At 46.5% G+C, this 27577-nt stretch overlaps 2 protein-coding genes and 1 long non-coding RNA gene across 4 annotated transcripts in view; 1 reads left to right on the forward strand and 2 right to left on the reverse strand.

The window, feature by feature from the left end:
- Positions 1-1111: 1111 nt before the first annotated feature.
- On the reverse strand, positions 1112-6797 carry TSSC4 (tumor suppressing subtransferable candidate 4). 2 transcript variants are annotated; one of them, XM_030560572.1, is made up of 4 exons: positions 6707-6797; positions 5838-5960; positions 3922-3994; positions 1112-3297 (listed from the first exon to the last, which is right to left on the reverse strand). In XM_030560572.1, the coding sequence occupies exon 4, from the start codon at positions 3210-3212 to the stop codon at positions 2166-2168; it is 1047 nt and encodes a 348-aa protein (XP_030416432.1). In that variant the 5' UTR covers positions 3213-3297; positions 3922-3994; positions 5838-5960; positions 6707-6797; the 3' UTR covers positions 1112-2165. The 2 variants fall into 2 exon arrangements, with proteins under 2 accessions (XP_030416432.1, XP_030416433.1); XM_030560573.1 differs by lacking the exon at positions 3922-3994.
- Positions 6798-19077: 12280 nt separating this feature from the next.
- LOC115650509 lies at positions 19078-23213 on the forward strand. Its single transcript, XR_004000110.1, has 2 exons — positions 19078-19367; positions 20536-23213. It is a non-coding gene; the product is annotated as an uncharacterized LOC115650509 (long non-coding RNA).
- The window catches only part of CD81 (CD81 molecule), a 71806-nt gene continuing 66824 nt past the window's right edge, over positions 22596-27577 (reverse strand). Inside the window, exons 6-8 of the mRNA XM_030560574.1 lie at positions 26936-27037; positions 25955-26053; positions 22596-24535 (exon numbers count right to left, since the gene is read on the reverse strand). Coding sequence (XP_030416434.1) covers positions 24473-24535; positions 25955-26053; positions 26936-27037 — 264 coding nt within the window. The 3' untranslated portion in view covers positions 22596-24472. The remainder of the gene's footprint in view (positions 24536-25954; positions 26054-26935; positions 27038-27577) is intronic.

Here is a 27577-nt window from a genome sequence, read left to right on the forward strand (position 1 = left end):
GGAAGTAGTCGGTTTGTCAAACCAAAACACTTCCTGCCATTACTGATATCATCAGTGAATTCAGATCCTTATTTGAAAGCAAACTATACCGTGACAACTCTGGAAGTTATACCTCATCTGAATTTTTGAATCCCCTTCAAACCAGCAGGATTTATGTATTAGGTATGTCCTATGAATGTCCATAGACTCTTAATTGTTCCTCTTTGTTGCGCTCCAAGCCAATTTATTCTGGACAAGGTCAGTTTCACAAGACTGACACTACTGCCCCACCCTCTACCCATGGCACATAATTATTTTTTTCTGGAAGCAACAACCAGATGCTCTGGACTGCACAAGCAAAAAAAGCAGCCATGGTTCCTTGTCCTGCAGCCAAGAATTTTCTCTCTAGAGATTTCAAGCACCCTATCAGTAATGTTCCCAAGTTTGCATGAGGGTTTAAGCAATGGATCTCTAGCTACAATGAATGAATGTAGTGAAACTGCAGATTCCAAGGAAAGAAGAGATGGCCTTTTACTGCCCAGTTATAAATATTACAACTTGGCTGATTAATTGCATATTATTAAATGTTAATCTACAACACTGGGCATGATAAATCAAGCCAAATTGCCTAAGTAACATGCTGTCTTTTATAGCAGTGTTTCTCAATCTTTTTGATACCAGGGACTGTTTTGCTGCCTTCCTAAACTGTGGCAGGCAGATCTCAGGGACCGGACCGGTCGTTAAGAAACACAATATGAATATCCATTCTAAGAATGTAACTTTTCAACCTCAGTTTTCCCTCATCTAACCAAAGGCAATGTCAGAACTTACTAACCTGTCTCACAAGAATATTTGTAAAGTGCTATGTAAAAGTTTAACATTCATTATTGCTGTGTTAATGATTCCATTTGCACTTGTAAAGCTACTCCAGTGTTACAAAAAAAAAAAAAAGTAGTAAGACCAAGAGAGGAAAAAAAAGCCTCTCTCTACATATTTAGAGTAAAATCTTCTCAGATTCTTACCTGAAATCCCACCTTGTCAAATGAAACTGTGTCTATACTTCGCTACTAATATTCATAGTTGTGTTTGATGCTAATACACCTATAGGTGGAAAACAGACCCAGAAACCAAATTACAACTAAATGTTTTTATTGACATCCAAAGTATAAAGAGAATCTCTTAGTACAAGTCCTTCCCTTCCAATTAGTCCACTTAAGAGTCAAAATGGAAGCACTGCAAATTATGGAGGTGAGACATCTGCACAGCACATCACTCACACACAGGGAAAAAGCTTGTGGCTGCTTGATCAGTCAGTAAACTGTCACACAAATTTCAATTGTACACACAGTACGTTGAGAAGTGACTGAGGCTTTCACGCTTGTCTTTGCTAAAATGTTTCCAAAGATCTTTTGTCTCAACAGGCCTCATGTTTCTTTTAAACTTTTACAAAATAAGATACGTTAGAAAGTAACAGGGAAAATACTCAAGACTACCTTAAAAACCATTTAATTTGCCACTCCTGATTGTGCCCTCTCAGCTCATGGCCAGTTATTTACTGTGTTTTTAATTTCGGTGGCAGTGGGGGAAGCATGGCTCAATCCTTGTACCACCTGATCCCAATTAGGAACATACATATTAAGGGAATATTTCCATCTCAGACGTAGGGAATCAGGAAACCAACTACTGGATTTGGTTTTTCATACTTTAAAACTCTACCTTATATGCTCCTCTTCAATCCTGATCCCTTTTGACCCTCGACTTCTACGGCACTGGTCAGGGGGTTCTAATTTTTTTTTTTAAGAGGGTGCAAGAATAGGGAATGGCAGGGAGTCCTCCTGAATCCCTCATTCTTCCTGCTGAAGTACTTGTGTTAGGACAGGTTCTCTCTGTGGTCAAAGACTTGACACTGTGCCAGCGTCAGTCAGAGGGGCTTGTTCAAGAGCACACACCCCATTCCCTACTCCTCCAGGTGCTGTACCCACACTGTTCGCTGCAGGTGTAGGGTTTTTGTACTTTAATTTCTGACAAACTTACTAAAAATAGTGTATTTGGAGACCATGAAATTGAGTGCTAGACAAAAGCCTGCCACCTGCCCCACTAGTGAGATCTGAGCTGAGAGAGAGCAAACAAAGGTAGCCTTCTGGAATAACAGTGAAGCCTCTGGATGGGTATAATTAGTTTCTCTCTTAAGACTCTTCAGCCTCTTCATAGTCTGCTTTGAGACGGAAATGCTTCCTACTCCTTTTCTTACTACCATGAAACCCTACCGTTTCCACCAAAGCATCTTCACCTGTGTGAGCGGAACCTGTGCCAAGTTCTCTTTTTGTACCCAGGTCCTCCAACTTCACCTGCTCCTCTTCCTCCATAGTCTTCTTCTCTTCAATGTCTAGATGATCCAGCTCAAATTCATCTTCCTCCCTCAGGTTACTGCCCTTCTTAGGAGATTTCTCATTCAGACCTTGCTTTGTGTTCAGGAGCTTCTTACCATCCTCCTCTGCTGGTCTTTTCCTTTCCGAACTACGCATGCCTATCTTTGTGGGCTTGGTAAATATTATCCTTCCAGCACCATAGCTGGATGGGTCCTGGTTGAAATATGGGGTGTAGCTGTCTTGCATAGCTGAGCTTTGTTCTCCTCCTTTCTTCTTCAAGCCCTCTAGGAACTCCATGGCAGCCATCCTGTTGGTCTTATCACTGGACTCTGAAACTCCTTCCAGACTGTACTTTGTCCAGCGTTCTGGATGTGCCACATAGTCCGGGACTCCTGGAGAGCTTTTGGGAGCTGGGGGTGGCTTGCTTTGCCTTCCAAGGCTTTCTGCAGCCATCTTGCTTAAAGGAGTGGGTGGGGGCAGAGGGCGCTTAAACCTCCCATCAATAATGTTATCTTCAGCCATAGAGGGCGCCGCTAATTTGGCTGCCCCTTCCAGGCCGTCAAATATGCTCTGGCTACGCAGCGAGAAGGTAGAGCTCATGCCTCTCAGATGGAATGGCTGGACAGGAGACTTAAGGTTGCTGTTTGAAGAATCAGGGATCTCATCTGATCCATAACCTACATCATCCAAAGATGATGGTTCCACTGGAGAAATTGTATCAACTTCTGCTTCATCCACTAAGCCAAAGTCTTCAGAGTCTGAATCACTGAGTGAAACTGTGTCAGAAGGTAGAGTGCCCTCATAATCTTTGGCCCCGCCATCCACTATACCCATAAAGGGCTCACCAGCACCTTCATCTCCCATCTTTGGGCTGTTACTCAACTGTGCTCTCTGGCTTAGGCCCAGCTGCAGCAAATAAGGTCTTCCAAATATCCAGTGACTTTAAAGCCTGGAATGAGAAAGAACAAATATAAATTCATCTGTGAAATGAGAATCACATCAGAACAGAATGTCCTGAGAGACTCTTCTGTTCACATCACAGCAATTCAAGGCCATGGAAAACTGTGCGACTTAAGAAGTGCTGCAAATGAAACAGAAAAGAGCTAGTGTGAGGAGACTACCTCTGCTATATTCTGAGCTCAACATTCTCAGGGCTCACCGAGGAAGGGGTTGCAGCATCCACTATGCTATTTAAAAAAATACTGTGATTGTCCTTATTTCAACTGATGTTGTACATGACAGACATTGTGTACTGTGTGTCAAATCATATTGCGACAAATCTCAGGTACATGTAGCTCATTCTGTCACTAGATAAATTTTTGTTTGAAATAAAACCATTCTTTTGTGCATGAATGTGAGCAATTAATGCACATATACAGGGCTTATTTCAGAATATATGACTAGTTAAAATAGGTTTTTGCTATTACCAGTACATCAGGGTTTTTTCCTCCAATATAGAAATATATGAATACACTGCAAAATTTTAAGGTAGAAAAATATGTGCCTAAGCTCTATAAATATAGGTTCTCAATAAAGACTGTAAATAGGCATGGAAAGTGTGCTAGTCACTCACTGTCTCTTGAGACTGAAACAATTTCCCTTCCTCTGGGTCAGTTAAAGCCACCAAGGATCTCAGCTGCTGCACCCTAGAAAACAAATATCTACATCACAAGGTAGGAAAATTCATTTTTTTAAAAGGTATTTTAAAAGGAACAGTTAGCACATTTCTCAGTCATCTCCAACTGTGGCTCTGATTCCTAATTTTTGTCATGAGCCTGTCCTAATAAAAATTCTGCAGACATTTCTGGGATTTAGGCTGGAAAAAGAACTCTGCACTTTCTGCTGAGACACACACTAATAAAGCCACTCAGGACATAATGCCCATGCCAAAATTGATTAAATAAAAAGAGAATTTTAGCAGAGGAGTGTCAAAATCAATGTGGTCAACAAGAATAACTGATAAATAATAGTAATCATGAACAGCATTGCACACTACTTCCATGATGGTAAAATTTGCAGGACAGATTGGGGAGAAAACTATGGGCCAGGTTTCAAAAGAGCTGGGCACTTACAATTGGGGCCAAATTTTGAAAACCTTTAAATCAGTCAGACACCAAAAGAAGAGAAAAAGATTTTTTACATTGGGTCCTGAACTCCTTTAAAAATCTCACTCCTGGGAACATAGGTGCCAACTTTCCAAAGTGCCAGGTGGTGCTCCATCCCCCAGCACTGTCCTCGGCCCCACCCCATTCCCCCCCATTCCCCACATGGCCCCACTCCCCGCACCACCTCTTCCTGCCCTGCTCAGTTCTCCCAATTCCCAAGCGTTCCGGGTTCTTGCTCTTCTCCCTTTCTCCCTCCCAGCCTCCTGCATGCCACAAAACAGCTGTTTCATGGCAGGAGGCACAAGGGGGAGGCACTGATCAGCAGGGCCCTGGAGCACCCCCAGAGTCTATGCCCGTGACTGAAGAAATTCTGTGCCACTGTGCAATGCAGAATTTTGCAGAAATTAATGTTGTGTGCGCAGAATTTCCTTTTCCCCCGCAGAAATGGACTACAGTGCTGCTAGCTGCCAGTAGGGGTTACGGGAGCCAGCAAAGCCCAGCTCACACATTGAATATACAGCTGAGAGGAGGGACAGGGAGCTAGAGGGTTCCCAGCAGCTGCAGTTCCCAGCATGCCGAGAGGGAAGGAGAGGGCACCACGCAGGAAACGTCATGAAAGCCTGGGACCAAGCATCAGGCTGTTTCTCCCACTGGATCCTGGGGTTTTCAGGGGAGGCAGGAAGGGCCATGGCTGGGCTTGGTGGTATGTGTGTGTGCATTTATGTGGCCCAGGGGGGCCCCACATCTGGGTTTGGGGTGGGGGATTCTGGTGTATTGGCTGGGGGGGCCCCAGGGCTGGGCTCTGGGTGGGGGGGAGAGTGGGGAAGGTGGCAGAGCAAAACAGGAACCGGGTTGTATTAGGGGTTTCTTTAACTCTCTGCTCCTGGGGGAATTTGTGTGTCAGTATTGTTACATGGACATTTGCCGACAGTTATTTTGAAATAAATTATCAAAATAATTGAAACTGGTATGATTATGTAGTGTTATTTTGAAAATTTGCAGAATTTTGCAGAATATTGTGCGTAGAATTTTTAACTGTTTGGCACCGAACACCCTAGGAGTAAAATCTGGACATATGTCACAATGGGCGCATTTGAAAATACGGCCTTTAGCTGGGTGAAGTGGAAGATTAGCACTTGAAAATCTGGCTCTATGACACTTTAGTCATAGCACATGGTTCAACAGCTTTTGCAGAAACAACAGCAATCCTCCAAACCACATGAAGAAGAAAGGAGTAAATGCACCTGCATAAGGACTGCTTTCAAACTGGCAGTTCACCACAGCTGGGACTGGCAGAAAGGAAAAGTTCCCAAACTTTGAAAACCTCTTCCATCTCAACAACAAAGGCCAGGAGTACTGATCCCTACATCCCAAGGAGACTCACAGTTTCTTGGTGGTGATCTGAATATGATACAACTCAGACAGGATGGCATCTCTCTGAATGGACAGGTCTCCAGGAGAATCTTCCATGCTGCTCTCAGTCAGGCTCTCCTCCTTCCTCCCCCTGCTGCAAGGGGAGCCAGAGAGCACAGTCACCCTAGGTCAGCTGTTACTACACCCACTCTCCAGGGCAAAGCTTTACAGGAGGCAGCTGTTAGTGGTGGATCTCAGATACCCTAGCAGTAGACGATGGGGGCCACGTCAGTATTTTAGACAGACAACAGCACCTGACAGCCTTGCAGCGTGTCATGTGCTGAGCTCACAGCTCCCCAGGGCAAGGCAATGATCCTACTGAGATGCAGGGGAAGGAGGACTGTGACACCCACCCCCCGCAGGGTTATGATGCAGGGGAGGCACTGGGGAGGGGCTGTGACGCAGGGAAAGGGGGGCTGTGACACCCCCCACACCCCCGGCAGGGTTATGATACTGGGGAGGGGCTGTGACCTGCCCGGCAGGGCAGAGACGATGGAGCGGGAGGGAAGTTCTAGGCCCGGGGTCTATGACGCTGGGGGGAGGGGCTGTGATACTGGGTGGAGGCGGAGCTAGGGGACATATGAGCCGGGGGGCGGGGCTGTGATCGGGGCGGGGGGCCGGGACTCGCTTCAGCAGGGCTGTAGCCCCGGGCCAGAGGGAGGCGGGGCTGTGAGCGCCCGGGCACGGAGGGGCCCAGGGGGCCGTGACCTCGGAACTACCCAGGGGGCAATTCCCCGGGGCGGACGGGCAGTCCCCGGCCGGCCAGGAACCGACCCCCCCCCGAACCCCAGGCCCCACGGTGCCCGCCGCGGGCAGGGCGGGAACACGCGCGGCCCGTACCTCACGGAGCGCGGCCCAACCGCTCCTCCTCACAGCGCGCGGTCCAGGCGGCTACATCCGGCCGCGGCGCGCGTACAGGAAGCGCGCCGTCAGCCGCGGCCGCCCGCGCGGAGCACGCTGGGAAGCAGAGTCCCCACCGCCCGCTGAGCCACTCCTGAGAGACAGCTCCCAGCCCCTCAGCTGCTATTCCCATAAGGCAACGCGGTGGGGTGGGAGAAACACCCACCAGCTTTGACCCCTGGGAGTTGTAGTCTCCAGTGCGCCGGGCTTGTGCCCGCCTGAGAGGCCAGGCCAGGCCAGGCCAGAGCAGAGGGAGGAGGCGGGGCGGTCGTTAGGGGCAGGCTGGGCTGATCAGGGCACAGGGCTCTACGCCCAGGCCTGGGAGAGCGGGAGCCAACTTAAACACTGCCCTCTGCTGGCCGGTACTGGTACTACATCGCCCTAGGTTACAGGGCCCTACAGAGAACCAGCTGGGCTATGGTGAATGCAATGTGCCGAACGGTACTGCTCCCCGCATCGCTCCTGCAGCCAGTGTGGCCTGCACAGCTACAGGGCAAAGGGCAACGTGCCCCACCACTGTAGTCACTTATGTCTATTACAGTAGCAACCAGAGGCCCAGCCTGAGGGTGAACCCCCTTCTAGTTTGCTCTTACGCCTCCAACCTATTTAGCATGGGAATAAAGGGAAACAAGATGACCTTTTATCAATACATTAGAAGCAAGAGGAAGACCAAGGACAGGGTAGGCCCACTGCTCAGTGAGGAGGGAGAAACAGTAACGAGAGACTTGGAAATGGCAGAGATGCTTAATGACTTCTTTGTTTCAGTCTTCACTGAGAAGTCTAAACGAATGTCAAATATAGTGAATGCTTACGGGAAGAGGGTAGGTTTAGAAGATAAAATTAAAAAAGAGCAAGTAAAAAATCACTTAGAAAAGTTAGATGCCTGCAAGTCACCAGGGCCTGATGAAATGCATCCTAGAATACTCAAGGAGTTAATAGAGGAGGTATCTGAGCCTCTAACTATTATCTTTGGGAAATCATGGGAGACGGGGGAGATTCCAGAAGACTGGAAGGGGGCAAATGTAGTGCCCATCTATAAAAAGGGAAATAATAACAACCCAGGAAACTACAGACCAGTTAGTTTAACTTCTGTGCCAGGTAAGATAATGGAGCAGATAATTAAAGAAATCATCTGCAAACACTTGGAAGGTGGTAAGGTGATAGGGAATAGCCAGCATGGATTTGTAAAGAACAAATCGTGTCAAACTAATCTGATAGCATTCTTTGATAGGATAACGAGCCTTGTGGATAAGGGAGAAGCGGTGGATGTGATATACCTAGACTTTAGTATGGCATTTGATACGGTCTCACATGATATTCTTATAGATAAACTAGGAAAGTACAATTTAGATGGGGCTACTATAAGGTGGGTGCATAACTGGCTGGATAACCATACTCAGAGAGTAGTTATTAATGGCTCCCAATCCTGCTGGAAAGGTATAACAAGTGGGGTTCCGCAGGGGTCTGTTTTGGGACCGGCTCTGTTCAATATCTTCATCAATGATTTAGATGTTGGCATAGAAAGTAACGCTTATTAAGTTTGCGGACGATACCAAACTCGGAGGGATTGCAACTGCTTTGGAGGACAGGGTCAAAATTCAAAACGATCTGGACAAATTGGAGAAATGGTCTGAGGTAAACAGGATGAAGTTCAATAAAGATAAATGCAAAGTGCTCCACTTAGGAAGGAACAATCAGTTTCACACATACAGAATGGGAGGAGACTGTCTAGGAAGGAGTATGGCAGAAAGAGATCTAGGGGTCATAGTGGACCACAAACTTAATATGAGTCAACAGTGTGATACTGTTGCAAAAAAAGCAAATGTGATTCTGGGATGCATTAACAGGTGTGTTGTAAACAAGACACGAGAAGTCATTCTTCCGCTTTACTCTGCGCTGGTTAGGCCTCAAATGGAGTATTGTGTCCAGTTCTGGGCACCGCATTTCAAGAAAGATATGGAGAAACTGGAGAGAGTCCAGAGAAGAGCAACGAGAATGATTAAAGGTCTTGAGAACATGACCTATGAAGGAAGGCTGAAGAAATTGGGTTTGTTTAGTCTGGAAAAGAGAAGACTGAGAGGGGACATGATAGCAGTTTTCAGGTATCTAAAAGGGTGTCATCAGGAGGAGGGAGAAAACTTGTTCACCTTAGCCTCCAATGATAGAAAAGAAGCAATGGGCTTAAACTGCAGCAAGGGAGATTTAGGAACTTTTTCCTAATGTCCAGCCTAACTGTCAGGGTAGTTAAACACTGGAATAGATTGCCTAGGGAAGTTGTGGAATCTCCATCTCTGGAGATATTTAAGAGTAGGTTAGATAAATGTCTATTGGGGATGGTCTAGACAGTATTTGGTCCTGCCATGAGGGCAGGGGACTGGACTCGATGACCTCTTGAGGTCCCTTCCAGTCCTAGAGTCTATGAGCACATACAGAGCACGTTTCATCCATAGATCTCAAAGCACTTACATGGGTGGTTTGGTTGGTACCAACTATCCCTAGTTTACAGATAAGAAAACTGAGGCACAGGGAGGTGAAGATCACCCAGAACTTTGGTAGTAACACGGGGAACAGAACATAGATAACCAGGGCCGGTGCAAGGATGTTTCGTGACCTAGGCAAAACTTCTACCTTGTGCCATCCTCCCCCACACCCTGCCCTGAGGTGCCCTCCCATGGCAGCTCCCCCCCTCCGCCCTGAGGCACCTCTCGGCCTCAGCTCACCCCTGCTCCGTGCATGAATACCCTGAGCATGCCGTCGCTGCTTCACTTCTCCCGCCTCCTAGGCTTGCGGCTCCTAAGCTGATTGGTGCCGCAAGCCTGGGAGGCGGTAGAAGTGAAGCAGCTCACCCCTGCCCCACCTCCTCTCCGAGCACACCATGGTTGCTTCACTTATCCCGCCTCCCAGGCTTGCCAATATGATTAGGTGCCGCAAGCCTGGGAGGCAGGAGAAGTGAAGCAGCCACTGTGTGCTCGGGGAGGAGGTGGGGCAGGGATGAGGTGGGGCGGAGAGTTCCCCTGCATGCTGCCTCCTGCCTCACTTGCTGCAGGCTGCCCTCCCTGCATTCCCCTGCCCCAGCTCCCTTCACCTAAATGCCGGCGGCTACCGGGCGGCCGAAGGTCCGGCCGCTGCGGTCGCTGCTGAAGAAAATGGTGCCCCCCAAATCCTAGTGCCCTAGGTGACCTGAATGGTTGCACTGGCCCTGTAGATAACCCAGAATCCATTCCAGAGCCTATTATCTAAAATAAATATTCATTTCTAGTTCTTTCATCCAAAGAGCCATTTACAAACTAACTAATCTCTGCAATGCCACCTTTGTGAAGTGAGCAATTATTCATAGTGAGGCTGGTGGTGGTGGTGGTGGTGGTGCTGGAAATCACAATTCCAAGTCACAAGTCTGTGATTTCTGCCTGAGAGCAATTTCGAGTGAGCCCAAGAGGAACATTTAGAATGGAGCTCTCGTCTCACACAGTAGCTTTGCATTTGCTTAATGGGACATGCAAAGCGCTTTAGCCCTGATGTTTAACATCGCTCTATGACAGGGATAGTCAGTAGGTGGACTGTAGGCCAAATCCAAACAGCCACACATTTTTGAACAGACCCTGAAATCTTTTTATTTACTTATCATTATTGTTACTAATTTTTTCTTTTAAATTATTTTCTCTGGAGTCTGGACCTTGACTATACCTTGACAAAAAATAATTGATTACTCCTGCTCTATGAGCTTGATCCAAAGCCAGCTGAAGTCAATGGAAGTCTTTCAGTAGGACCAGGCCCTAAGGGAATAGGGCCTTTATTTTGACTGAGGGTTATGGCTACACTGCACACTCCTTATAGCAGTGTGAAGAGTACATCCCTACATACTCCCTTAGTACGGGTATAACATCACCAGACATTGCTTGATGAGGGTGCTCTGGTGAAATGAGAGCTAATTCCCAGGATGTCCAGCAGGAGGCGCTGCAGTGGCGAGTCCCACCCCATTACAGGGAAATTCCAGCCAGCATGCATGAGGTGTGGAAAAAGTCCTGTCCCAAGAGATGATGCATGTCCAACTAAAGGCATGTGGTGTAATAAATGCATGAGATATGGACATTTTGTATCTGTGTCACACCAAAGCAATCAGAGAATTTTCCCATATTACAGAGAATCAAAAGCCATTGTTTCTGGGATCTATCACTTGTGATGCCAGAGCCTGCCTGGAGAGTGAAACTGAATATTCACGGCAAGACTATTGACTTTAAAATTGGCTTAGGAGCTGACATCACAGTCATCTCAGAAGGGACTTACAATCACCTTCAACCCCTCCCAGAGCTGAAGTCACCTGATAGCTCTAGCTAGCCCTGCAGGTATTCAGAACTGCATGAGCCAGTTGACCACAGAAACAACTTACAAAGACAAAAGCTATGCATTGAGTGTATGTGATCAAAGACCAACAACCTCAGCTGCAGTTTGGTAGCCATGATGGGCCTATTGAGAAAGGTGGAAGAACTCGATGGAGGATTTGATGATATTGGACTTTTGAAAGGAGACGCAATACAAATCAATTTAAGAGACAATAGTGAATCATGCAGTGTACAAACACCTTTACCAGACAGACTTTGGAAGAGAATAGCTGCAGATTTATGTAAATTCAGAGGACATCATTACCTGGTCATTGTGGATTATTTTTCCAGGTATATAGAAATAATGTACTCGAAAGACATAACATGTTGCAGTATTATTGAGAAACTGAAAAACATTCTTGCTCATTTTGGTATTCCAGAGCAACTAATTATGGACAACGGACCACAACTTACTGCAGCAGAATGTGTCATTCTGAACAAAATATAGTTTTGATCATATTACTTACAACCCATGTTACACACAAATTGAGAGCTGTACAGATAACCAAAAAAATCCTTTTCTTGCTCTTTTGAGTTACAGATCAACACCAATAACAGCTACTAGATATAGTCTAGCACAACTCCTGATGGGAGGACAACTTAGAACAACTGTTCCAGCTTTTGAAAAGACTATTTCCAAAGTGGCTAGATGTGATGAGAAAAGCCAAATCAGACAAAAAAGCTAATAGACCTATGTACACTTTTACAACAGGTATCACTCAGAGAACTGCCAGGTGTAGAACCTGATGCCCATGTTCGTGTCAAATTGGATGTAGGAAAAAGGATGGACAACTCCAGCTGTTGTAAAGAAAAAGAATTCAGTGCCCAGATCATATGTGATCAAGACCAACAGTGGAGAGTTCAACAGAAACCACCGACATTTACAGTTTGTTCCTCAGAAAGAACAATGCACAGCAGTGTTTCTCAGCAGCCAGTCTGTGAGCCAGGGCCTCTTCCTGACACATTTTAGGAAGGCAGCAAGCCAGTCCCTGGTATCAAAAAAAGGTTGAGAAACACTGAGCATAATAAATCTGCAGACGGGTGCAGAACAAGACGACAAGACTCAAAGATTCCAAACTGACCATGGCTTGTCATTGCAAGTAATGAACAGCTAGATGACCAAGTTGTTATGTGTTCAGATAGTGTAATTAGAAAACCAGTATGATTCAAAGACATTTAACAGATTGATACATACTGAACTTCAAAGACAGTGTGATAGTGTAAAAATGGTAGGAATGTAGAACTTAAATGGGAGAATGTAATAGAATGTTAAACTGCATTATATATATCAGCCACCTGGTAGCACTGTATGTACAATACTTCATTTAAGCTAATCTGGAGCCATACCTGGCAGAGTATTAAAGGATTTTATGATGAACACGTCTGGTATGTATAAGCAGGCTCTCTGACCAGTGACTATGTATCCTACATGGCTCTCTACTGACCCAAGCAGTGCCTTCCCAGTTTATACTATCTTTAGCAGTGTAGCATCCTGCTTTTTTCCTGCTGCTGGAGCCTTCCTCCCTACCCCCGCAAGGAAAGACTCCAGCAGCAGGAAAAGGCTCCAGCAGAAGGAGGCAGCTACTGCCTCCTCTCTGCTAGAGCCTTTCACTGATGCGTGTAGCTATGCGCCAGAGTGTGGGCGTGGCCTGGTTCTCGCTGTGGTGTGCAGCTACGCATACTCTGCATGCCACTGAAATTGGTGTACAGGGTGGACATAGCCTTAGAGGAATTTATTTAATCAATCCTCCCAATGCTGAATAATTAAGAAACAAACATTGCACATTCTAGGTCCCACATATAAGCAAAGCTGCTATCATATTCTCAATGGATGCGTGCACCATCTGCTACCATAGCCAAGGAATAAGAACTGTGCTGTAATCCTTGTTCCTCTGTCACTTGGAGATGTCTTTCTTTAAGGCCTCCACCATTGTGGCAGCTATTGCTCCTGTGAGAACATGCAATGTTAAAGATCAATTATGTTAGTGGTCTAAAATATTTGACTGAATCCCTTTAAGAGGGGCCTCATGGTGAGTCATCTGTAATGTAAACTGCTGCTATTTCATTTGCACTGTCAGTTTTTAAATATGTATCTCTGCCTTCTGGAGTGTTGCTAACTACAGTAATTTATGACAAGGGAGCTGTGGTTGGAATACATTTGGCAGCAATAACAGGCAGGTTAGAACAAAATGTCTTTCATCTGGCTGGGATTGGGCTGGAGTTTTAAAACACAACAGGCTTTCCTGTTTGGGGATCTTTATAACATTCCCATGGAAACACACCTAGATCAGCATTTCCTGGCCCGTGGGCTTCTGTGTGAAGCCTCCCCTAGAGGGTGCCAAATGCAACAGTGCTGAATACGGCTGGGAGAACAGGGAGAAAAGGAGGCATTGGAAAGGAGAGAGAAGAACAAACTGACCTAGCGGAACAGGGTAAAGATTATTACACTAAAGGGCACATGTGGGTGGGTGACAATGGGAGCAAAGCAGGTGATATACGAAACGGGAGGGGGAGGGAAATTCCACCCCCAAAGAAGCAGAGATGGGGAGCAGGCAACAGGTCATCCCATTTTGCAAGGATGGGCGCTAGGGTTGCCAACTTTCTACTCACAAAACTGAACACTCTAGCCCCACCTCATGCCTCAACCCTTCTCCGAGGCCCTGCCCCTGCTCACTCCATCCCTCCTCCCTCTGTAGCTCGCTCTCCCCACCCTCACTCACTCGCTTATTTTCACTGGGCTGGCTCAGGGGACTGGGGTGGGGCCAGGATGAGGGGTTTGGGGTGCATGAGGAGGCTCCAGGGTAGGGGTAGCGCCAAAGGGTTTGGAGTATGGGAAGAGGCTCCAAGCTGGGGCAGAGGGTTGAGGTGTGGGGGGCTGAGGGCACAGGCTCTGATATGGGGCTGGGGATGAAGGATTTGGGACACAGGAGTGCACTCCGGGCTGGGCCTGAGGGGTTTGGAGGCCAGGACGGGGATCAGGGCTGGGGCAGGAGGTTAGGTGTGGGAGGGAGTGAGGGCTCCCGCTGGGGGTGCAGGTTCTGGGGTGGGACTGGGGATGAGGTGTTTGGTGTGCAGGAGGGTGCTCTAGGATGGGATTGAGGGGTTCAGAGGGTGGGGAGGGGAATTAGAGATGAGGCAGGGGGCACTTACCTCAAGCTGCCCTGTCAACAGGTGCTGCACCCATAGCCAGTCAACGGGAGCTGTGGGAGCGGTGTTTGGAGCAGGGGCAGTGTGCGGAGCCCCCTGGCTGCCCCTACGTGTAGGAGCCACAGGGGGGACACGTTGCTGCTTCCTGAGAGCCACACGGCATGGAGGCTAGCAGGGGGCTTGTCAGTGCTGACCAGAGCCCTCAGGATGTCTTTCTGACCAGGTGTTCCTGCTGACTGCATTTTATACCTTGGCCAGGGGAACCAATCTGAGGTTCATCCCCTTACCCACATCTATCAATGGGTTTGTTTTACCCCAAGGAAAGCTGACAAAGGGATAAGGTGCAAAACAAGGAACAGGTTTATTAACAGGCAACAGTTAAACAAACAAGTAAGTACAGCTAAGAACACTAAGGGACTCCCAACTGTAACAGAAAAGGGGACCAGAATATGACAGGCTTTGGCTGTAACAGGGTAGAGGGCTTAAAGCCCTGACCCAAGGATAAACCTGATCAGTCCTAGTAAAGAACAAGATGTTGCACCTTTACCATCTCTTGCAGCTTGAGGAGCAGCTCGCTCCATCACAACTGACTGGACTCTGGATCCAGATGACCCTGGCAGGTACAGGAAGCAGGAACTCAGACAGGTAGAGTGATCACTCTGTCTCCTTTTACCGATCTTCCTGCCGGTGCCATTGTGGGTGGATGAGAGTTGAAGTATCAGGACAGCGGATGACAGCTATCCTCGCGTGCAAGGTAAATTACCCTCCCTACAGCCCTAGTGTAGTATTAGGCCTACCTATCCTGCAGACAGCAAGCAGCACTAGCTGTTCCCTAGAACAGCAGCACACTCTGCCTCCAAGATGGGCAGCCCTGGCTGACTGGTGGACTGAGCTTATATACTGTCCCCATTGCTAGGCAGACTCTGTCTGGTGACCTGCCAGTTTCCTGCCTTTGAATGGAAAAAGGTACCAAAACTAAAAGTGGTGGGGAAGAAGGGTACCCAACATGGATTCTAGGTTGTTGAATCCAAGATGACATATAGGGGCAAATACAAGGTAGATAAATATCCCCCTACATGCTGCTCGAAAACTGGACACCTGGTCACCAACTGGGCGGATGTGGAGGTTTAATGGAAATGGACTGAGGGATGCTTTTTTAATGAGACTATTGCTGTTTTTGGTTGCCAGCATGCCATCTCTTTCCAGCACCTCTACCTCTGGCCCAGGGTGCTTTCTAAGTCAAGCACTGCTGACAGATGGCTTCTTTACTATTGCATATGCTGCTGTAGTTCCCTCTTTTGCAGCCTGTTTCATGCCTGTCTGATGGCTGAGATCATCATCCCCATTCCTCTCCCTCTTTCTCCCTCTTTGCAGAAATGTTAGTCCACATGCAGTGGAGAACTAGGGCTAGACATGCTTTCCAAATCACTGATGGTGGAACAGTTTGTACTGGCTGCTGCATTGGGGTGCTGGGACTCTATTTATTGCTTGGCGACACAAATAAAAATAGAAAAGCATGACCCAAGCATGAACAGATGGTAAAGCAGTTTCCTCCAGCCAATTCAGGCAGCGATGGCTGGGGGGAAACACAGAGGTAGGCAGCCATGCAGGAAACCATCAAACCAAGAAGGTAGTGTTGTTATATCACAGCCTGGGGGATGCTGGAGAGAAAGCCTTACACAGCTACAGAGGAAGGGCATGTACCCACCAGTCCCAGCCCTACCCTGCGAGTACTGGAGCCCACAATAACCTCTCTCTTTTTCTTATTCACACATACACCCACACACCCCTCTCATACTCCCCACCACAGGAAGCCCAGCTGAAATAAATCAGCCACTAGCCCTTTCTCCCCTCAGCTGAGTCTGTTTGCACACAGGCTGTTCAGGCTCCTACTCTGTCTACAGCGGCTGAAGAATCCCTGTCCTGCTCCTCCCAGAAAAGACTCAGCCACAGAAGCCTCAACAGTAGATTGCCAGTGAACTACTGTGGCTCCCCCAGGGGACAACAGGTATGACAATGAGGTGAGTCCATTCCTGGGCAGCATGGAAAAGCTCCTTTATGGGAGTATTGGACTCTTAGCAAAATAAAAATTACAAGGCTTTAAAGATAGACCATCCCAACCTTTAAAAAGCCACAGAAAGAAAAGGCTTGTTTTTAAAGTTATGCCTAAATGACATGCCCCGCGTGCAAAACCCAAAAACTTCTCTAAATGCAAATGACTGAATAAAACAGTTTTGTACCATTCTTTGTTGGTTGTCACGCTTTAGCATTAGTAAGTGTGTGTCCCATAGTCGCTCTCCCCAGTGTTGTCAGGCACGATTTCCTCCCACTGTTTTGGCAAGCTTTCAAATCAATTTTTCATGGTGCATCAGAAATAGTAAGTAATATTAACAAAAGCACTGGAAGGGTTATGTAGTTAATTGCAGTACCTGCAAAGCAACAATTACAGAGTTCTGTTTGTTTCATTTATCGGCTCTAAACAGAGCTTGTCCCTGCCAGGGACCCTTCTATAGCCAACCATAGCAAGTCTGCCACAGTTTCCCCTTCCTATGCTCAGGAAGGATTGCGTTACCTTTCGTCTTCACCACAGATCAGATGAACAGCCATCTTATTTGCCTGGGAAAGGAAGGTTGTTCCTCTGAGTCCAAATCAAGCCCTGCTATGGGCATACTTTATCAATATAATTTCAACCTTAAGCAAATCCCTCAGACTCAGAACTCAAAACCCTCAAAGTACAACAGGTTAAAATGCAGTTGCCTCCAGCTCTATAGACCACTCCCCAGACCACAAGAGTTCCAAGAGTCAATCACCACTCTGTTCTCAGTTCCTCTGCTCCTATTCCAGGGCCTCCACCTCTGGCAATACTTCATGATGTTTACATCTCTTTTCTTGCAGCCCTTGACTCAGGACTCCTGTGAAGGCTCCCTCCAGCTTTCCATTTCCCAGGCACCTTTGTCTGAACAGCCTACCACTATTCATGGGAGCCTCCCTTCAGAATCAACCCTCTTGTTTCTAGGCTCAGCTGGCACTGGCTGAGATACTTGTCCCTTACCTAGGAGCCTCTGCACAGCCTTCTGTTCAGCTGGGTTCCCCAGCAGTGGCCAATTCTCTCCAACAGTTCTTATCCACAGCAGTCACCCAACAGCTCACCAGTTCTCCCTCTTCACCAGCAGCTCTCAACTACTGCTCTCTTTGGTGTCACACAGCTCTCTCCAGACAATGCTCACCAGCTTCTTCCTGCTCCCCTTTTTCCAGCTGCTACCTAGATCTTTGTGGGGTAGGTCTACACCACCATTGGGAGAGAGTCTCCCAGCTCAGGTAGACAGACTTGCCCTACTTGTAGTGGGGCTCAAGCTAGTGTGCTTAAAAAAAACAACCACCCTTCAATGTGGATGATCTGGCTCCAGTTGGAGCTCAGGCTTGCAAGCCTAGGAGGTCAGGTGGGTATGAGAGCCTAAACTTCTCCCTGAGCCAGAACGTCCAAATAGCTGTTTCCTAGCTTGAACCCTGCTAGAATAAGCCTGGCTAACCAGACTGGAAGATATGCTCCCAGATCCAGTTTAGATATATCCATAGAGGTCAGGCACCCTCAATTAGGGCCCATTGGGAGGCAACTATCTCGTCACATGTGAACTGGGCCCATTCCCTTTTAAATGTGCCATGCAGCCTGTGACATCATATTGAAGAGGCCCTAAAAAAATGATTTTTCCTGTTCATATATAAGACTTTATATTTTACACCTCCAGAAGCTGTAACCCTAGATCCTTTACAACCCTAAATAAAACAAGACAATAGTGAGAAATTACTGAAAACAGATGTTATGGTGACTAAAGGCCTAATGCAGAAGTGAAATTTAAAAGGCACAGTTGAGTGGACGAGGGTCTGATTTAAGAGATTTGAAAAAAAGAGGAGAGCTGTGTAACTCCGAGGTACTTTGTACTGGTGCAGCTGCCCCACCATCCATATATCCACCACACACGAACAGGCCATATACCTTTGTTTTTGCTAAACAGTTACATGTAGAAGTATAAAAATGTGCACAAATGTCTTCACCCTACCTCCTTCCCTTTCAAACCTGCTTCTACCCACCTATGCCCCAAACTAAAAGGTCTTTCTTACCTCAGAAAGAGAAAAATCAACTTCTGCAGCATTGCCCCTGAATAGTTGGCGAAGAAAGTGTTGTGCAACTGTTATAAAAAGGCCTGTTGATTAACAATGAAGGTGCCTCCAAGTTCTTTGAATCAGGCCTCACCGCCACCTCCTATAATCAAGTGGCTCAGAGACATTATACAGACAAAGCCATGGGAAATGAAGAAACAAATATGCCATTGGCACACCACCAGAACCATGGCAGGAGAGCAGGACAACGGGGATAGCTACTGATGAATGTGTTCAGAACCATAGTGCAAAAGAGGAGCATGAGGCCAAGTCACTCACCCAACTTTTGCTTGAGACTCTAGAACCCTAAGAGGACACTTCAAATGATTCAGAAGACAACGGGGGTGGGGGTCAGTACAGAGAGAAGTTGTGCGCTAAATGTTTAAGAGGCTGGAGTAGAATTGGTGGAGGGGAATGGTACTAAGAACTAGCCATGGTAGCTCAGCTGGCATGTGTGTTTAAGGTCAATGACTTAAGACCATCCCAAGGCAATCTTTTTCCTTTCAATGCAATGAGCTGAAGGTGCCCCTTGATGCATAAAATAAATGTATCAAGGCATGCCTTACGTGTACTTCCTATTTTACATTTCTCAGCAGCTGAGCGACGGTTCTTCAGAGGTTCTCAGCCAAAGAGAGCAGGGAATGGAAGCTGCTTGTGTTTTGGGGAAAGTCACACATCCCTTCCCCTCCCGTTCCTGTTTCATCAGAAGCAATGGTGGGAGCCTGGCGCCAACCTGGGATGCCTGTACTGCTGGTCATGAAAGGAACAGGGGAGGGGTAGGGAAGGGCAGTTGTGGGATCACAGCCCTGTACTTGCCCTTTTTGCTCACTGCAGGAGCTTTGTCTGATGGGGAGGATGGCAGCAGTCAGTTATCCCATGGCTGGACCATCTGACAGATCAGAAAGCCATTCTGTTAGGTTGGGGAACAATGCATTGGGCCCCTGAAGGAACAAATGCATTGGGCCCAGTCTGCTTTTGCCCAGACCTGAAACTAGATGCTCAACAATGTACAGAGAGAGAGGTGCTAATTCTATAGATATTTACTATCTAACTTTGAGGACAGAATTTAGTACTGAGCCCATGCCAGTCCACAACTGTAAAACAATTATGTGTGTGACTGAGTGATCTGCCATGCATAGAATTATTAAGCACCATTTGAGCCAGAAGCTGACAGAGTACTCCTAAGGTTATGTCACAGATTATCTACACCAGAGGAGCCATATCTGTGTGAACTGAACTGGAAAAACAAAACAAAAGAAGTGTGTAAGAATTTGTACCTGGAAAGTGTTTTAAATATTGCCACATTGGGATATGCTCTGCAGTGCTTCTGATTAACCCACGGAAAAGGCATAAAATTGATATTTATTCATTTATTTGTAATGCTTCTAATAAGGTTTAAAAAAAAAACAACCTCGCCCACCTTTTTTTCCCCCCCAAAGTGGCCAATGATACCAACATGCACATGTCCAAAAGGATAGGTAGGGGCCTTGGAAAGCTTGGAAGTGGGAGGGGAAACTTGTCAAAAATATGACTCAAAATACAGACTTATTAATACTCAGGGAAGTTAAGGAGACAGTGTTCACCCAAGGTTGAATTCAGAGCTTTTCTGTTTCTCTTTGAAGAGGTGGCTGGGATCTCATCCTTGGAAAGAGACAAAAGCTGACAACACTTTTTTTTTGGTAAGTTTATTGTTTTTAAATATCAATTTGTAAAGTAATTGTTGGACTCCATTAACATTCAGGTAAACAAGTGAAAAGACAAAGGATGGGCATGATGTCTTAGCACAGGCACAGCCAAAGAGAGCAGGGAATGGAGGCTGCTTGTGTTTTGGGGAAAGTCACACATCCCTTCCCCTCCCGTTCCTGTTTCATCAGAAGCAATGGTGGGAGCCTGGCGCCAACCTGGGATGCCTGTACTGCTGGTCATGAAAGGAACAGGGGAGGGGTAGGGAAGGGCAGTTGTGGGATCACAGCCCTGTACTTGCCCTTTTTGCTCACTGCAGGAGCTTTGTCTGATGGGGAGGATGGCAGCAGTCAGTTATCCCATGGCTGGACCATCTGACAGATCAGAAAGCCATTCTGTTAGGTTGGGGAACAATGACCTCTTTGGGATATTCTCAGTTGCTTTTTAGTACCAGTTTAGTTTCCCCACTTGTTAGCCACCACAGGCCTTTCTGAATTTTAACCCTCTCATCATTTTGGAATTCATACTAGCTCCCCCACTGCTGCCCCTCCTAAAGGAGGAGGGCACCGGCGGCAGCAACTGTTATTGGCAAGAGCCATTTGCCTTTACTTAGCTTGATTCTGGATGTCCCACTCTAGCCTGCCCATTTCTCCTCCTCCATCATCCCAGAGGCCTGGCTCTGCCCACGCTGTCAAAGCCTGGCTCATGAAGCATCCCGGTGTTAAGGTGAACTGGTTGTAAATCGTAGATCATGGTCACACTATACACACTGATTAACATTAGATTTTTTTTCTTAAAAACAAAAACAAAAAAAACAAGGCAGCTGGAGGGAGAAGTTAAACACAGAGCTTTGTGGCATGCTCCACAATATAAAAGAATCCCAAGCATTCAGTTCAGCTGGCAGCAGCTCTGTTTGACTTTCCAGCATAGGTCTTCAAACCCAGCCCTGGTTACTTCCCTGCTCCTGGCCTCCCCTAGTGAATTGGGGCTCTCCTCTTCTTTCTTTGCCTTATGACTGTTTTCTCAGTGACTGGTTGTTTCCTCTGGGAAGAGACTTCTGTTCAGAGGGAGTGTTTGTGCGTATTTATAGCCCACAGCCCTGATCCTGCAGAGACCTATGCAGTGGACACCAATCCTGTCTGCAAGGGGTCTCCAGGATCAGGCCCTGGGTCTGCAGGCTTGCATGTGAACATACATACATAGGCAGGATAGTCTCTTGGAAGGAACATGAGCCCTGCATTCTGCTTCTCTTCCTCCTCATCTAGCTTTAGAACTGGTTATTCAGATACAGGGCAATGTCCCTTTTGGATATTGAGCAGTTCTCAGGAATAACTTAGGGCCGGGTAGTCTGCTCTCAAATTTTCACACACACAGCCTCCATTCTGCTTAGGCCTCCTCTTCTCAGGAGTTTAGAACAGAGATGACCAAAGGGTTTTTTTTACTTAGCTGTTCCTCAACTCCTCAGTCCATTCTTATGCATGGCAGCTCCTTCTCTCCCTCCCCTGGTGTGGCAGGCTGACAAACAAGCAATGAGACATGGGAATACTCCTGTAATAACCCTGAAGAGAAATGGACAGGGCATTAAGCCACCCAGTGAAACCCATCTTTCAAGCTTCCTTCTGTGACCTCCAGTACCACTCTGTGTCCTCAGGACTCTATTCCCTCTAACCTAGTCCCAAATCACTGCTGCCACACTCAAAAGACATTTCCCCAGCCTTCAGAGCTCCGAGTTGCATCAGTATCTCTTCCACGCAGGCTTTTTCTCCAGGGCGGGAGGCTGCATTGGTAGCTGACAGCTACCAAGGCACCACCAGAGTTCGAAGTGAATAGTTACTTTCTGTTATGTAGTTCGGGGTTGGATGGCAAATTCCAGCAATCTCAGGGCACTTTTTGACCAAAGACTTTGCTTCCATGTTTTCCTCCCACACTTATCAGGCTTCAGCCCAGAATGCTTCTCAACAGTCACTTCTTCCCACTTGCTACTGCAAAGGGCAAGTCGAGTACCTTAAAGCTACATCTAAGAACGTGCCTGACCTGCTTCTTTGGAGACCCAGCAAATCTTCAAACAGAGCTCCAGCTACTGACACAATATCAACTGAATACTGAACAATATCAAATATACGGTATAGGAAAAAACAAAACTGAAATGCTTAATGGCATATTTATACATATTTATCAACAGTTGACAAAGAGGTGGCGAGTTACACATCCATTCTGTATGCTAACAACCCTGATGCACATATATGTAAACACACATGCTCAGCTGATGCATCACATTTTACATATAGCCACATATCAGAGGAGGTGATCCTAAAAAATGTACAGTGGAGGAGGCACCATCTGTTCTTCTTTCCAATGCATGCAAAATGGACATTCAGGGCAATGTTACTTTAAGGTTGCTTCTACGGTTAAATTACTTCCTGCCCAACCCCCAATCAATCTAGGCTGTGTTGATATACGTCTTTTTTTTTTTTTTTTTTTTAGAGCCGTTATGTGCTTAAACAGGCAAGAAAGGGAAACAAGGAGAAAAAATAAGCCTCTGGATTGATCAGTTTGCCCACTTGTGGGAATCCCTCATTCAGTGTGTAGCAATGGCAGTGGTGAAGGGGTGCGTACAGCCTAGAAAGAACACAGGATCCTCCTCACCCCAAACCTGATTTGGAACACTCCTACTTTTGAAAGTTACAAAAGAAACACTTCAGGGAAATAGAAACATCCCTTAAAGGGGCAGAGGGAGAAAGCAAGAGGAACCTCATATCTTAACTGGGTTGAGAATAAAAACTTCCTGCTTCTGGCTCCGCCAACAGCTGCAAGATGCTGCAGTCCCCAACTCAAGTACCCACAAGGGGTAGGGAAAAGTGAAATAGCTTTGTTTAAAATATATTTATCTATACATATAGAGCATCTTTTAGAGAGAGAGAGAGACACACTCACGCACACGTTTTATTACGTAGGATTTGAGGCGCACACTATCCTCTTATGTACAGGGCAACAGCGATTCTGTTAGTCCAATGGAGCGGCATACAGTTAAAGCCACACACATTTAGTTGGTAACATCTAGCTTGGATTTTAACCTACACAAAAAAAATATGTTCAACCTGGTGCCTTCTTAAATCCTGAATTTCCCAGTTTGAGTGAGTTGGTTTCCAACTCTTAATGTAGGTTTTAAATGAAAGGCTTTTAAAAAACAATGTTTAACAGGTTATTGGATTTTTGGCATAATTACAGCATATATGACAATATGCCATGAGCAAACAAAACTGTATCAAAGAGAACTATGATGCAAAGACAAAATTAGTTTGAAATAACATGAGAAAACACCCCCAAAGTCATCCTGCATTTGTTTTGTGGAGGATTTGGAGTGTTCCGGATCTCAGCGCTTACCTACCTTCCCCCTTTTAATATATCCTTTATACAGAAGTATCAGTTCAAATTAGGAACTAACAAAACCAGACTGGACATCCAGCCCCTCCAGTCCCCATGTTACATGACTGGAAAGTAAGTGTCCAGGAACATAAAGCAGGCTTATTTTTCAGTCATTTGTAGAATTTTGGGGGAAAAATGGGGTAAGAATTCACTCCCAGGCTATGAACCTGTGAGATAGCTTCAGCCCAAAATGAATGGGTCAATTTGTTGTTTTGTTTTTAAATGAGTTACAAACCCCACAGGGAAAAAAAGCAAAAGTTAGAATTTAAAATTGTAACTATTAAACTCTCATGTTTATTTAGCAACATAAATGTGTCTGATTGGAACAGGCCCCCTGGGCTGCATCTCAGCTTGAAGGACTGTCCCCCGCTTCTCATTTCTACCAGGCTTTGCACACCAAGTCAAACTTCCCTATGAGCAGCTAGGGAATGCCAAGGAGTCAGGACCACGGGGAAAAGAGAGGAAGACAAAAAAAACCCTGCTTCACTTTCCAATTATAAACTTAAAACCAACAAAAAAAAACCAAGGCAAAGGTGTTCGCTGTCCTCACAAGAGGCTGTAGTCTGCTGCTCTGTACCTCTGTGTTTCTGCACCATAAACATCATCACTGAAATAATGGGGAGGACAAAAAAAAAAGAGGGGGGGTATCAGAATCGCTGGTACAGTAGCTTTCCCTACCACACAAAACTGATGTGTAACTAACTCAGCCACAAGGTCATGGGAAAGTTTTACTTGTTTAAAAAAAAAAAAAAGTAGTTTAAAGTAACAATGATAAGTACTGTATGGTAATATTGGAAGTATTTATATACATAGTTTTCTTTGTCTTTTGTTGAAATGTCTCCTGGTCACTTGGTGGCACTTGGGGTCCCTTTTGCACGGTCATCTCCAACCTTCCCCCCCAACGCTCCACTTCTCAATACACGGTGCTATTCCTTATGCCACAGCACAGTATCATGCTCAGGATCATTTCGAAGATCTGTAAGGAGACAAAGCTACCAGTGAAATTCTTATTTGTAAGCCCTAATGACCTAAAAGACATCCCCATCCATTATCTTCTCCTGGCCAGAGCTTAAGGATACAGAGTTTGATTCCCTAGTCTGCTGTGCTAATCCAGGACTCCATCATCCTTCCTCCCCTTGTGGCACAAGAGGAAGTGGGGGTGATGTCCTGGGCAGAGCCATGCTATACCTATCCTCCACTGATTGTAACCCGGTTAGGGTCTCAGCTGCTCTAACTTCCTCCAATGCTGGGTACAACAGGATCGGGGCATTGCAATTGGCTGTTTCCTGAAGTCACGCTACCTCCACTGTGTCTTAGCAGAACCTGGACATTGTTGAGAATTCAGCTCACGATTTACAATGCAAGAACAGGACAATGGCCCATCTAGTCCTGGTATATTGCCTCTGAAAGTACCCAGTGGATGCTTTGGAGGAAGGAGTAGAAATCTCATATGAACTAACTGAAAAAGTTCTGAAATGTAGGGGGAAATACAATTGCCTCCTCCAACTGAGAGACCCGCTTGCACCTTGAAGAACAGGACAGAGAGCTCTTGTAACTTCATCTCAACTAGAGTAGTTTTTAAAAATGTGTCTAATCCCCTTGTAAAATTTAAAATGCTGTACACCTCTGTAATATCCTGCAGCAGAGAGCACTACAGGTTAGTTGTATTTTAAGTAAAAACATTGCCTTAGGTTTCTAAAAGGGGCACCTGGCACAATTCATAACCACCGCTTGTTCTGCTGTGGACCTCACGAGTTAGAACTCAGAGTAGAGCACTCAGCCTGGAGACAGTTACTATGGTATTCAATGTCTTGACTGCAGGACAGAAGAGAGAGAGCACTGATGGGAATGAGAATTGGAATTGACAAGGAAAGGGGCACTGTGCTCCTGGTTAGCTCTCCAGTCTACCTACACTGAGGTGGGAAGCGGAGTGCATCATGGGAAGGATGGAATTAAAATGGTTTTCAAGGGAGATGAGGTGGGGCAGCAGATCAAGTTATTTTGCCTGTATACTCCAGAGACTTGCCACTAAATATGGCTCTGGTTACAATTCTACGAGTCTGGCAGCTCCCATCTTACTCTCCGTCTGTATCATGGAGCCAACACTCACCTCAGTACAGGGGGGATCTGTCAGAATTGCGGTGCACTGGTACAGCTGGGGAGGGGCTTTCTTGACAAACAGGGCAGGAGAGGTCAGTTTTGTGGGGACATCCCAGTAGGAGTTTCAGATCAGTAGAGCTACATGGAGTAACACAGCCCATGCCGTGTTAATGAGTCAGTGCTAGACACATGCTTTCATGAGCACTAGATTTATGGTTTCACTTTAAAAATTCAGATGAAAGTCACAGAGTTTAAAACATAAAACCTCACGTGCTGCACCAATATTCACACTTACCATGATCACAGCTACCACGATGGCTGCAATACCAATCAGGTACAACTTCTCTGAGAACAGCTCATCAATTTTCTTATGACAATCCTGGGGCAGGTGACCCTAAGCAGAGAAGAACGCATGTCAGACAGCTTGGGCTCTCTCTCTAGCTGTGCACCAAGGCACACTTGTACAGGAAGAAGTGGAGTTCAATATTTCTACTATCCCTCCCCCTTCCCATGCAACTTCATGTGTAATTTCCTGGGCCCAATGAAATCAATGGCAAAAATCCAATTGATTTCAGTAGGAATGAAAATTTCACTCCATTGGTAGCTTCCAGCACCTTATTTCCTGCATTTTTGAGTAACTGCCAAGCTGGAGCCACCCCTAACCGTAGCCAGGGCCCGCTCTAGCCATTTCGCTGCCCCAAGCATGGCGGCACGCCTCAGGCGGCGCTCTACCGCTCGCTGGTCCACCGGAGCCGCCTGCCGCCCTCCCGGCAACCAGCAGAGCGCCCCCCGAGGCATGCCGCCCCAAGCACGCGCTTGGCACGCTGGGGCCTGGAGCTGGCCATGACTGTAGCATGCAAGAGTAGCACCATGCCCTGGACTGACTTCCTGTGAAGGATTTGTTTGGTGCTGAGTAGCCCAGCCATTTCCAGTGGGGCTGTCAATGATGAGGAGATGAGTTTCTTATCCTTACTCCTTTGCTATCCCCACTTACTCTCCCCCCACCCCCACACCTTTGCCAGCTAGCAGAGAGGACTGGCTCCTGAATGGACATTAAGACAGAAGACAGGTTGTTTAATCTGATGCATTGCTTTCTTTCTCTTCTCGTGGTAGGGTGATGGGGAAGTCAACTCCAATTCAAGAACTGGGACTGAGCAATCCCTGTTTCCCTACCAGGGCAAGGGCAAGTTTCCAGGGTGTGTCAAGATTGTAGTAGGGCTCCATGGACTTGCTCCCTCGCCCAACACTGTACAGTAGAAACAGCAGCCATCCCTACCTGGGCAAGAGTTTCCAACAAAGTTTTTTCCTTTGGACAGAGATCATTCTTGACGAACGAGGCGCCTATGGCCATCATGGTGTTTGCACCGCAGCAATCCAGCTATATGTGGAGAGAACACAGGGTTAGCAGGCTGCATTTCCAGGTCACAGCTATCAGCTTGGCTCGTACGGAGAGTAGCAAACCTCCAAATTCAAGTTCTGATTTCTATGTAGTGCAGGATAATCCTACCAGATGTGTATTCCTGGCCCCTGGAGATCCCAGAAGCTCTAGCTAGAGGAAATGTTGGACGAATTAATCTGAGCTGAGCTCCTCTTCCATTGGATTCTATTTAATGGAGGCATGGAATAGTTTCAGGGTAAACAAAAGGGCTTTTATTTAAACTCGGACCTGACTTAATGGGCTCCATGTTAGACAGAATACTATGTGGGCACGTCCATCATCCTATCTATCTCAGGTAGCTATACAACATGCCTAAGCATCCAGGGCAAATTATTATTAAGATCAGGATGTAATTTAGTTTCCAGTGGGCCCTGTTCTTGCCATCCCTTGGTTTAAATACTCAGACCTGGCATCTCCCTGTCATCATTCCTTCAGCTCCTCATTTCTGTTATCTGACAAGCCTTCTGAAAAGAGGGGGTT

This window comes from Gopherus evgoodei, chromosome 4, assembly GCF_007399415.2.
Source record: "Gopherus evgoodei ecotype Sinaloan lineage chromosome 4, rGopEvg1_v1.p, whole genome shotgun sequence".
Taxonomy (NCBI): Eukaryota; Metazoa; Chordata; order Testudines; family Testudinidae; genus Gopherus; species Gopherus evgoodei.

What these genes read in the sequence shown, in the direction of transcription:
- TSSC4 (XM_030560573.1), bottom strand. Translation starts at nt 3,212, where the DNA reads ATGGGAGATGAAGGTGCTGGTGAGCCCTTTATGGGTATAGTGGATGGC.